The 13,346-nt window shown below is 35.8% G+C and overlaps 1 protein-coding gene across 2 annotated transcripts in view; it reads left to right on the top strand.

Moving 5' to 3' along the window:
* OLA1 (Obg like ATPase 1) overlaps positions 1 to 13,346 on the top strand; it is a 95,491-nt gene that overhangs the window by 43,236 nt on the left and 38,909 nt on the right. For both annotated transcript variants that reach the window (XM_057363676.1, XM_057363677.1), the window contains 2 exons: positions 11,006 to 11,086; positions 11,350 to 11,447. In XM_057363676.1, coding sequence (XP_057219659.1) covers positions 11,006 to 11,086; positions 11,350 to 11,447 — 179 coding nt within the window. The remainder of the gene's footprint in view (positions 1 to 11,005; positions 11,087 to 11,349; positions 11,448 to 13,346) is intronic.

Genomic DNA, 13,346 nt, shown 5'->3' with positions numbered 1-13,346 from the left:
GAATGACTAGCTGTGTTGTCAGTGCAAGGTTTTATAGATGTAGCTAATTGTAACTTTTGAAATTTAACTGTTGTTTTCTTCCTGACACGGCTTTGTAAGAGAACTGCCAATCCTTTGTCAAGCTTTACATCAGTGTGTAGTTGTAATTCAAAGGTCAGCAGTTGCTTCTGACTTATTCCTGCTGTTAAGTTCTACTGTGATGTTGACACTAGTAGTCCTGTAGCCAGCAAGTGAATGTTTTTTTTGGTGTGATTGCACTTGTCTTTTAGTGCATGTTAAATAAAGACCGCTAGTTGAAAGTAATTTTAGAATGTTATTGTGGAAAGCTGATTAAATGAGCTCAATTATCACAGGGTAGTAGTCGTGTTTCTTTGTAAATTAGCAAAGTATAATAATGATCAACTTCAAAGTATATTTTTTGGAAATTCTAATTTGACTGCCACTTGTCTTTTGAGTCCCACATTTTGGCAGTAGTCTAGTTACTCATTGTTCTTGATGTTATTAATATTCTATAAATAGCTCAGGTGATATATAAAATTTATTCTCTAATTATTACAGCAGTTCATTAGAGTGGAAATAGATTCTTTATACCTAGCAAGTAAGTAGCAAAAAAGTACTGTTTTCTGAGATGGATTTTTCAATAGCAGGTAGTAAGAAAAACCTCATTATATTGGTGCTGGTAGGTTAATTCATCAGATTATTCTCAAATAAGGGAGACTGTAAATAAAAACCTCAAATGTAGAAATGCATTTTAAATTGATTAAGGAAAAAATTCAAATCTTTATTATTAACCTGTCTTTAACCAGCTTCAGTTTCTCACCCATTTCTTTGCCTGTTCCTTCAGTCTCCTTATTGTTACTTCATCTGTAGTTCACCTATCAAAATGACTTTGTCACCTTTTATTTGTAACTTATACTTCCTGTCATTTGTTGGGTTTTTTAATCCTGGTTTTATGAACACACAGAGAAAACATCAGGTTCTTGAAGTCATGTTGCTCTGCCAGTTCTGTTCTCAGTAATAGCTGTTACACATGACCAATCTCAGCTGAGTTTGTCAACAACAAWAGAGGTTTCAAAGGCATGAAATTCCTTTGTTTTGTGGGAAGGGGTGGCTGAACAGAATGGGGAGGCACAAATTAATGCTTCCTTGAGACTGCACATAATAGCTATGTCACTAGGGAACCTCTTCAGGGAAGTGTTAGGGTGCATAATGCCTGTGAGTACTGCTGATCTTGGACCTTCTTGCTTGTCTTCCCTTGTGACATGTATGCTTGAATTTTAAGGTATAACTAGACTTTGTAAAATGAACTTTTTTAATGGTGAAGGCCTGTGAAAGCTCTTTTCTTTTCCTGGTAAATCAATCCTTAGGTCCAGTTACATAGTTTCTACAAACAGATTTGTGTAGCTGGAAGACTGTAAGAACAGCTCTTGGGGCATTTTTAGCCACTACAGGACTTATTTAGATGTTCATTGGCTGGGTTGTGAGGCACCCCGGAATAGTTGGCCTTGCCTCTTTTCCTTTCATGTTTTGTGTTGCAGAGAAGGCTCTTGCCTGTRTTCTATATTATTTAGTGTAGTAKRGTATAGCATAGTATAATACAGTATAGTGGGATTGACTACACAGTAAATGACTTACAGGCCTAGGAGGAAAACTGTATGGGATTGTGAAAAAAGCATTTAAAAGTATCCTTTCTGAAGTGGTAGCCAAATGTTAGGAGTGTATTTTGGCTTTTGGATCATTCTGAACTTGCCATATCCATTGCATTTTGCATTTAGTTTGTCTGCCACAGAGAGGGCTCCCTGTCCAGCACAGTTTGTAATGTTTCCATGCAGCCTGCTGCTACTGTTCAACACTTCCTCTTTCCAGGGGAAAAAAAAAATCATTAAGAGACAGTATGGCCGGAAATTAATACTTTTTCCAAACAGGTTGTCTTCGAAAAAAGGGGGGATGGTACTGGGAGAGAACTTCTCAGGATGTGCCTTTTAAAATTATTTGCCAGTATAATACATAGCCATTGCTAATATTGTGTTCCTAGCAATATTCTTCTTCTGTGGCTGAGATGTGGAACAAAAATAGCTCTTGTCTGTGCACCAAGTGTTCCCAGTCATTTTGCCTTTCAGGAAAACTAAGAGGTTACAAGTGAAAAAGTTTGGTATTCATAGATTGTTTTGGTTTTGTTTTTTAAGCAAATGTCAAAATTTCATTGTCTCTCTTTTTTTTATTGTTTTCTTTCCCCCATTCTTTTGGTGAAGACACTTGAGAATGTCTTACATGGTTCAGCTGGTTGAGRGTTATAGGAGTCACTTGTCTTGTTCCGTAAATATGAATTGTCTGCTTTAGGGGATTCTCTTTATCAGTAAGCCACCACAATTATAACTTGATGGTCTGAAATCTCCAAAAGGTTTAGCAGGAGAAAAATAGAAAATTTACAGTGTGTATCAGCTGACAGTACTTAAATCTGAGATTTGTATTTGATTGTCTGCCTTCTGGCATGGTGTTATAACTTGTTAATTATYGTTTTCCCTCTGCCTAAGCCCACGTTGCGTACAGGTGGTAAATTCACCTTTGTGCAGTAACCTGGCTTTGCAGTTGCATAGTGTTAACTGTCCTGTCTCTCAGAGAATTGATTTCTCAATCCCCTGTCAGCAGAAATGAAATAGCTGACTCTTGTTAAGGAGCTGTCAATGAAATAATTTTCAAGTTCTACTTAAAAATCAGTGGCACAGTATGGTCCAGTATCACCAACATGTAATGTTTACATAGACTTGGAATAGCTTCCTTTGCATATGTGTTGTCTGTTTTGCAAGTATTCCCACTGCTTTCTCAGAAATGACTGTCTGCCATCCCTAAGGGTAATAGTCTTTCAGACCTGGTATACCTTTAAATATTGTTTTGGCTATAACCTTCTAGAGAGATACTTCAGAATAAAAATACTCCTGTTATTTTCATGTATTAAAACAGTGCAAATATAATTCCAGAAAGCAATCTGAGTAATTTTGATTTTATATTTTGAATCCGTCTGGTGCTTGTATATGCAGAGACATGTGATAGATATTAAGTTAAACTTTATTATTAGCTTATTATTCATCTGTCATTTGGATAGCAGGGGATTTCAAAGTAAAAGGCAAATATGATTTTATAGATCAAAATGTACAAATGATAAAATCTATTAAAAAATYGATGGGATTTTTCAGTCCTGGAGACGAAAGTCTTCAAGTTAACTCTGTCTAATACAATTAAGTGAACTTTATTGTAGGATTCTCTTCCTACAAACAGCGTAATTCAGTTCTAGTCCTTAGAAACTGATTCTCTGCAACAGATAGCTGTTTCTTCAGCACTTTGTTGGTGCACAAAATCTTGAATTCCAGCACGCAAGGATTCTTATGGTAATGGTATTGAGATTAACATATCTGACCATGAGAGTAGATTATTGATGTTAGTGATATGAAGACAAAATCTTTAGGTCAGAATCAATGTGCACAGTGTTTGAACTTCCAGTTTCCAGTTGAAAAGTGGCTTTTACAGTAGCTCATGATCAGCGCTCACTGCATTTGAACTTCCAGTGTTCAGTTGAATAGGACGCTTTCACAAGTGCAGCAAGATACATGAATTCCATTGTAAAGCCTGTTTTAAATTAGTTTAAAAATAAGATTAGTTTATCAAATTAAGCACATTTCCTAAGAAGAAAAGCAATTGCAGTTATGAAAAGAGCAGTTAGAGACTCCTTTTTTGTGTAATGGTGGCAGAACCATCTAGTGCATATTTGACTTAAAAGAACATCAAGCTTTGTTTTGTTACTGCGATGGGCAGTGAGCTAATAATGCATACCTACACTCTGCCTATGGTCATTGTATTTGTCAGCATATATGTACTTGGAAGAGTAAAGCAAAATCTTCCTAATGATGGTTAAAGTAGCTTTAATCCCTTCCATTTTCTTCCCTTACATTTCTTGTCGTGGTCCTGTCCTGAGAATACAGTAACTGTTTGAAACGTGTTCTTTTGTTCATTATTTGTTATTAAAATCACTGATGTGGTATGGCAGATACTTCACATACGTTAAAGAGCTGGTAGATTCAGTTCTTCCTATTACCAATATATACTAGATGAAAACCTTTCTTTCTTGCAATATTCTGATGAATGCGATGGTGCCATGCAGAATTTGCTGACCTCTTGCTGTTAAGTGCTTGCCAGAGTTCTCACGGATGGATGAACTTTTATTTCCTCTAACTGATGATGTCAGTTGGGAATGTTCACCTTTCTTTCAATCCAAGATGAAGATAAATACAGTGATGAATTGTATAATTTTTTTTGCCCATTTCTTTGGTTTGCTTCTGCGAGGAGAGTTTGRGAGGCCAGTTTGTTCCATGGGAGATGGAAAGAAAGGAGCAGTGTACATGTACACTGTTGACATACTCTCTGCTGATGGCTTTTACAATTGCTAACTTAAATCATAGCGAATCGAGAAAATATTTATATTCTTAATGCATATAATTATGCCTAAAATCTTGAGTGGACCATTTACTGTGCTTAATGTGGTATTTAGAGAAAATTAAAGTTCATTCTGGAGAACATTTTGAATGTAGCATGGCAGATGTTTGTGAATTAATTGGTAGCGAAGCCTGACTTAAAAGTACATAATGTGTAAACACAYATTGGGATTCTTTTGGTATTATCAGTAGACAAAGAAAAGGCAGTGCTTAAATACTTTCTATCAAGGCCGATCTTTTCTGTGTGCATTTAACAAGTGGTTTAAAGTAATTAGTTTTGTAAATGTCTTTCTGGGTTTGTCTTGATCCAAGCCATTTTAAGTTGTATGTGCATACGCTAAAATGACACTATATGCAAATAGTTGTATTCTGAAAAAGACCTTTTTTCTTTAGCTTAATTCACATCTACAACAAATATATTCACACATAGATTTATTTGGAAATTATTGTGCAKAGGCTAATGCAAAAAGAAGAGTTTAGTGAAACTCCGCAAAAGATGTTTCATTTTACCTTTCAGTGCAATTTCTCTGTTCAGAAYTTCTGACCTGGTGTACATAATCACTTGTAGGTAAACTGCTTTCTGTCTTCTTGCTTGCTTTTTTTCTTTGAGAAGCTACAAGTGACTGTGTTGTGTTATGTGTAATGGTGTAGAGCCCAGAAGGATGACCCACACAGGAGAATTTGGAGTTTATTGACATGAATTACATTGCCTGGAAYGCCTGTAGAATGTTTTGAGTGAAAGTGCTTGTTGTGGTTCGTAAACATTATTGGGATCTAGTTCTAAGTAAATCTTATATCAAGTACAGCTTGTACTGGCTCTGTTAAAATGTATTAAATAGTAGAAAGGATAACATACTTGTCCTAAATCCATTACTTCTCCATTGTATTTTTATTAAAGTCAGTGAGAAAGGGAATGGTAAGAGATTAGACATTGTTTTGTACCAGAAGAGCTCATTGTCACTCCAGTTGATGCAGTATCTGGCTTGTTCTCTTTCCTGAGCACCCAGCTGCTACAGCTTATTTAAGCACTTACCACAATGAAAAAATGTGATCTTGCCTTTTCTTTAAACTGCAAAATTTGTGTTAATTGTCCTTTAAAAACATCATTGTTTTTAAACAGCATTTTAAGAAAAAAATCTTGCTTTATCACTYCAGCCTCACTCCTTTAAATTGCCAGAAAACCTCCAGGAAAAGCAGAGAGCTGAGGCTATGCCCAATGGAAGTGAAAAGATCTCCAAGGAAATCSATGAAAGGAAGGACTGTGGGCTCGGTGCATTCCATACACCTCATGTTAACAAGGAAAATTGTGTGTACTCAATACATTGCTCTAGGTGCAGCACAGTTAAACTAGCTATGAAATGCCTCAAATAGGATTGTTCTTTACCTGTGTCKGAAATACCATAGAAATTTTGAAGGCCAGATGGAATAATAATTATTATCTGCTTTGATGTCTTGCATATCCCAATTTAATTCTTACAGCTATGGTTGAAACGGAATGTATATCTTATGGGAGAAATTAACCTTTTTTCTGACTAGAGATAAATTACTCTAACTTGTATAAACTATGCCAATGATTAATTATCTTTACTGTATAGAAGTGAGACACAGCTTTAGTCTAGATTTGTTAAGCTTCAGCTGTCATTTGATTTCTCTGTGCCATGTGAAAAATCCTGTATATGTGAGGTTTTTGTTTTATATATACAAAATGCAATAAGAGTAAAGGCATAGAATTTAAGARCACCAAATCTTCATGCATAAGCACTTTCTCAAAACCTCTGTTTTTTTTCCTAGTTTTTCATTGTTTAGCAGAGATAAGTGTAGAATTACACCCATTGGACATTAGGCTATTTATATACTCAAAGATTGCATTAGTCTGCTAGTTACATTACAGATYATTTGGTTGTGACCCTCTAGGCTTCTCAGTAACTCTTGCAAGACAGAAGTCCTCTATTGGTAAATATTGTATCCACCCTCCCTTTGTCCCCTRCCCAGCCCTGTATGAACTTTGGTGTTTTGTACTGAAAAACGTAGTTTGCTTTCACTAAAGCTGTGTGGCAGTTCTGGTTCCTACACAGGTTCCCATCTTTAGTCATTTACTATTCTCAGAATGTGTGTCATTAACATGGTCTTTTTGGCTATTGAGAGATGGTAATGAGTGAAATTTGGAGTGCCACCAGAAACACACATTGAGTGTTTTATTTACAGTTGTATTCTGAGATCTTTAGGTGGTGTTGACTCCATGTAGTGTATCTCGTGATTTATTAAGGAAATGCCTTACACCACTGAACCAGATTCCTTAGGGAAGTCAGAATATGTTATTTATACACTACCACCTTCATTATTGGAATGTGATGGTGTTGGACTTCAGTGTGAAATGAGGAGAACTAACGAAGAGCTAGAAATAATGTTTTAGGTACTCCTTGTGGCTTTTCCAAACAGTAGAACAGTGTAAATTATGGGATTTTTGTCAAATGAAACATTTGAATAAAAAACATTTAACTACTTTTGAAGCTTTTACAGGGAGATGGTACATTTTTATATCTTGGAAGTTTGGAAGGGAATTAATAAGGTGCTGAAAACACTCCATATATCCCTTGGTGGGGGAAAAACCTACTGTACTCACAGTTACTCTGCAGTAGTAGACACTTTTGCACTGCCTGCAGGATCACAGAGAATTCGCTTGCACTTTGAAGTGTGAAGTGGTAATCCTCACAACTGCTTATTTCTTTATTAAATTTGCGGAAGTTAATTACATGCCCTGCTAATTTACAACAAAAAAAATCACAATTCTCTGATGCCAAGTAGGCAAGTGAGTTTTCCAAGCTTCAGTTTAGTCCCTCATGCTGTAAGAAGAATTTGGCATTGGCACACATTATTACTACCATTCATCCAGAAAGTCTATTAATGTATGCACATTTTTCTACACAGTAGTGTCTCGTGAGCATGTCTTGGTAAATCTGCTATATACAATTTACATGTATTTCATTATTTTATACTGCTGGACTTACTRTTGATGTCCTGCTTAGCATTTGTGGGTTGACTACTTGTGGTCTTTGGAAAATGAGAGCAGGACATAAATTAGAATCACTGCATTTCATAGGGCTAAATATACTGAATATTCATATGTACTATATTGCCATGAATATGATCAGAAATTAAKTGATTTTTAAAACAGTGATATTTGATATTAATGAAGTTTGCTGTATTTCACATGCCTTGACAACTGTAAGCAAATTGGAATTTGGAGGGATTTTTGGTGGCTTTCTGAATGGTTCTTGTTATAATGTTGCTAGCTGAAAAACAAGAGTACCCTGCTCATCAAAGAAKGCAAAGTGGATCATTCTGCTGGTGACAGATTGACTTCAAAGTGTGCAACTGGGGAGGCCAGATCTAATGAAATAAAGTGGGTCATTGCTCTGTGTTCTGTTATGAAGCATCTYGAAGTTAACTTGAGCAGTGATTAAACATATTTCAATTACTGTTACAGTGATAGAGAAGATAAAAAGGTCAGTTCATRCTCTTTCATCAGTCCTAAATAGAAGCAAATAATTTAACATGGTGCTACATGGGAAATAACCTAAAAATGTGCTGTTTGCATGTTTGTTTAAAGTATTGGGGCAGCTGAGTTAAACAGAAATACGTGGAAACACCTTTCTTCATATTATCATTTGTGCTTAACAGTTTCTTGTTAAGGAGTTATATTAAGTCTCATTTAAATGGGACACCACCATTGATGCAGGGGAACCTGAGTTCAGCTGACCCATTTTTTTCCGTTTCTGGGCTGTCTGCCTTACATTCTGCATGGTGTGACTGCTGCCCAGATAGTCCATCAGGGAACTCCACTGTCTCACTGCTTCATCAGCTTCACAGAAAAACGCTGCATTTGCTTACAAGTTKCCATGCTTTTATCTAAAGAACGTTTTCCAATACTTTACCAACTTCCTATAAAGCCAGAATAAAATTGCAAGTAGATATATGGTTGTTAGTTCTCCTCAGCATGTTCATCTGTAGGTCAGCCTTAYCCGTGGAAATTGTCCATGTAATCATTCCTTTAGAACAACAGTTTCAAACAGCATCAAGTCAGGTACGTGAAACAGAACTTATTAAAATTAGGTCAATGCCAGAATGGATTTATGTCTGTGTGTCACTATAGGTAGCAGATGCATGTGGAAGAGAGGTTTTRATTGGCAGTTCTGTCTTTAGATAGGCTTTAGAAAGGCCAAACTTCATTTGCTGTGTTGATGCCTGGAATTTTCTGGAGGTTCTGTATTACGTAGCTCCCTTTACAGTGTGATTACAAAAAATTTCATTTCTGCTTGAGCCTTTGGCTGTGATGACTTTGTGCTATAGTGGTTTTTTGGTTTTTTTTTTGTTTGTATTTTTTTGCCAATTTTTATTGTCTACAATTTATATGTAGCAAAGTGTTGCTGTTGTGTTAGAAACGGTAATACTGAAAGCCATGTGGTAGGTACCCACAGAACTAGTTTGAAATCCAAAATAGTGTATAACCAGAATTCCTTCACTGCTGAACAGGAATCTTGGAGGTTGTGTTGATTTTTATACATATCTGTTTAAAGGGAAGCTGAGGATAAAGATCTGAAGTGAAAAGTACTTATTGGTAGAATTGCTTCCCTTATCTTGTTTATACTGAGTAATTAAAAAATAAAAAGCACATAGGGTTAAAGATAAGATGGTACCACTGTTTTCTTCTTTATGTGTAATCTTGTTGCATGTCTCTACATAAGCTGTTCTGGCCACTCATCATAGTAACCAGCTGGGCCATTTCACCTGCTGAAGCCATTAAAGAGGACTCTCTCCCCCTAGATTAATCCCCTCCGACATTAGTTTTTTGCTCTGACAACTGGAGCAGGCATTCAGAATTTGCAGGTGGCCAGTGTGACGCACATAATTGCCTACAATTTTAGGCAATGAATAAAAATGGTCTACATTACTTGTCAAAGGTTGTATATGCAGTGCCAAGTGAGATCTATGGGAAGCCTTTTAGGGTTTAAAGAACAGTTAATAGCAAAGCTGCACAGTGCTTTTTTAATCATAATGCATTTGTAATATAGCACTTTGATCTTCTCCTTGTAGGAAATGGTGTTATATTAGCCACTTTTAAACATTTATGAGTGAAATTCAGTTATAGGAGAGTAAAAGTGATTATTCTTAGGCAGAACATGTTAGATTTCATTAAAAGTTTTASCTTGCCCCTTCCTTGTTAAAATCTGTGGGGAGTCCTGTTCCTGGAGGGTTTCAAATCAGGATCTGAAGATTTAGAAGAGCTTTTTCTTTTTTTTTCCTCCACTAAAGCTACTGCAAGACTAGAAAAGACGGTAGTAAATACTGATGTTATTTGTGGTTGTTTATAAATGTCCTTCAACTGCATAGCATTAAGTGCAAAAAATGTTACATGCTCAACAGTTTAGGGAACATTTCCTTGTATTTTAAAGATGTTAATGCTCAGTTGTGTCAAATACAGCTTAAAAATGCATTATTTAAAGTATGATCATAAATTATCTACAACAAAAAATAGGCGACTCTAAAATGTACTACTCCTAGAAGAGCAGAGTTTGACCTTTCAGACCCATGAGCCTTTTATTAACACCTGCCTGTAAGGAGAACCGTGCCACACGCAGCTTTCGGATTCACGACCACAAAACTGATGAGGAAAGGCTTGAAGGGTTCAGTTTGTGTCACTTGCTGTTTGCCGTTTCCATTTCACAGATGATTAATCTTTCTGTGAAGAAAGGCCAGAGAAACAAAGCACATTGGGCTCTTCCTGCAGTTACTCCTTCTGAATGCACACTAGCTTGCTAACTAAAAGGCCTTTAGATTTCCTGCCGAGAGAGATGTTCTGAAAGTGAATGCAGCTGGTTGGAGGTCATCAGTGCAAGGCTCTTGCCATTGTGTAATGGAGGCTTTGGCAGGTTTCATTTTGGGGGGGGAGGGAGAAGGTGTTGGCGAAAAATTAATGCGGAATAAAAAGGGCTTTGGCCATTTGAATTAATTTCTTGAGGGTGGATCATCAATAATAGGCTCCATTTCTTTTGCTCACAATTTAAAAAAAAAAAAAAGGAGATTTGCTGTTTTTTGTCCCACCCATTCCCTTTTCTTAATGGCATGTTTATATGTACGTGGTCTCTCCCGCTGGATGCTGAAATGTTGCGTCTTACTGAGTTTGAAAAGCAATCTAAAATGTACTGATTTTTACGTATATTTTATGAGCTCTGCTGATGTTCGTGGTGACAAGAGATGATACTTGAGTATTGTGTATTTAACTTTCTAATTGTGGGGTTTGGATGACTTTAATAGTCCATATTGCTCTCTAGTGACTTTTAAAGCAGCAGTTTCTGTTTTCCTGGGAGAGTAAATATTTGTTTCTAAAAGGTATTATCTAATTTTTAGTTTGTGTGTATGTTTTGAATCTTAATGTATACATGGCTTGTTTATGGAAGAGAATAGTCTTGATATCCAGCTGAGTTTTTGACTTTGGTTTTTTTTTTGATCTTGCATAGGACGTAATGTGCAAAATCAAGACATGGGTAATAGATGAAAAGAAAGCTGTCCGCTTCTATCATGATTGGAATGACAAAGAGGTAGGCTATAAATATTATTCCATGAATTGACTTCTAATTTTGCTACCTGTTACTAGTTCTTTGTAAAGTTTCTTTCTTTAGRTTTAATATTCATGGTGTACTGAATGTTGAATTCATTAGCTGAATCTATGCTTATCTGTGATTTATGTATTACACTTGAATTCTGTAGCCTTCTCAGACATGCATGAGGAAAATGATCATAAAATTAATTCAAGTTGRTAGAAACTGTTTTTAAAATTCTCCCCTTATATTCTTACTTCCAGATTGATGTTTTGAACAAACATTTGTTTTTCACTTCAAAACCAATGATCTACTTGGTTAATCTCTCTGAAAAAGACTACATTAGGAAGAAAAACAAGTGGTGAGTGTGTACAGGTTAAATGTCTARATTTGTATTTGTTTCCCATTTTTCAATGGTCAGTAATTCCTTGCACATTTATATCACCAAGGATATTAATTAAAATAGCAATATGAACTAATCTTRCACTTCTGTTACTTGTTATGCTCCYGTTGACATRCTCCTTGAATACAATGCGTATGGTGAAACCCTGACTGAAAAGAATATGCTTTCCTTCCTTACGTTTCTACGTGAATCCATTAACTCTAAAGAAAGTAGATTTGATTTAGAAGTGCTAATTTAAATAAACATATGGCTTTATTGTGTTCTATAATGTTGGTTGTCTGAGCAACATCTTTTTCATTCCAAAGCAATGAATTGAATGCCAGAAGACTAAAGCTATATGAGTTGCGCAGAAGTATTTCAAACAAAATTGCATATTTTAACGTCACTCCTCTGTTTGCAGTTGGGTGCCGGGCTTTCTTGCTACTGCTTGTGTGTTGCTTGTGGTTTACAGGCCTCTTTTGATGGCTTTAATGCCATGAACAGCTCAGGTTTTAGTCAGGTGTTTCTGACATCAATATTGTGACTCACGTATGTGATGGTTACAAAATCAATCTATCAAACATTCATTGAACTGGATGAAGATCCAGTCCTAACATGGTGGATGTATGATGGGAATCTGCTGATGAGAAGTACAGCATTTAGCATGTCATTGGAAGCTCTAGATGGCATAAATACTGCTTTGTGGAGGAGGGAACAGATTAAGTAGCTAGTATATGATGGAGGAAAATCTATATCAGGGTATTTAGTTGAAAAAAACCCCAACCAAACAGCAAATCTTTTCTTTCAATTCAGAATTTAAAAAACTGTACTTGTGAAATACTTYGAAGATGTATAAATGTATGTTTGTCAACAGATATATATGCGTGTAACTCCTCCAAACAAATCAAAAGTATCTAAAGCGGAATATCTGAATTCTCCTAAAGTACACCCTCTGTTTCTCCCTGTAGTTCATTAAGTACTTAGATGCACATGGTTTCAATTTTCCATTAAAAATTCTCATTTCCATATGATATCAAAGAGTGAGAAGGCTTTAAACTGAAAAATAAACATTCATAGACTGGAAGCCAAAACAATAATTAATGTCAGATGGTTAACTCCAATAAATCATTAGAATAAATTCAGTGAAATTACTGCAACTAAAACTGTCCTTTTGATACTCCAAGACATTTTGTGTTGATRCTCAAGAACAAAATTTAACGTATTTTAATAGCAAACCCTCAGTCCCAAATATAGACTTTAGAATAGGCTTGATAAGCAATATAATAATGTAAGCTCTTCATATTTGGCCAGATTTTATAATTTTAAACGAATTTGTTCCTTTAAATATTTTTTGGCTRTGACAATTTAAAAATAAGAAGTGGTTCTACCCAAGGAAGTCATTAAAATCAGGATATTMATGTTTGCTCTGTTGTTGTAAGGTGGTGTTTTTTTCAAAGTACAGATGCTGAGGTTTCTTAAGGTTTGCTATAACAGTACAGGCATGGAAGTTTATGTGGAAATGGATGAGTCGGTTTTGCTGTCCAAAAAAGGATCCTCACACCTGTATTTGGATGATTACAGGTAGAGCTCACTGGCTCTAATTGTACAGTAAATACCATTTCCCAGACCCTAATGGTAGCCAGACTACTTAGGCGACGCCAGTCTGTGATTTAGCTGTCGCCAGTCACCCCATGTTTTTTGTGAGACTAGTTGTGATGATGACATAGTTAAACCCAATTGAAAGCAAATCTTTGGATAAATTGCAGTTTTTAATTCGTAAAATAYCATATGTTTGAGTTGAGGAGTCATGTAATGAAACAGTTTAACTGTTCCTATTACAATTAATGATTTAATTTTTAAAAAGTATATCCAGATCTC

Source organism: Malurus melanocephalus, unplaced genomic scaffold, assembly GCF_030028575.1.
Source record: "Malurus melanocephalus ecotype Western Australia unplaced genomic scaffold, MMel_1.1 scaffold_30, whole genome shotgun sequence".
In the NCBI taxonomy this organism is placed as follows: Eukaryota; Metazoa; Chordata; class Aves; order Passeriformes; family Maluridae; genus Malurus; species Malurus melanocephalus.
This window is presented reverse-complemented; position numbering and strand designations above follow the sequence as displayed.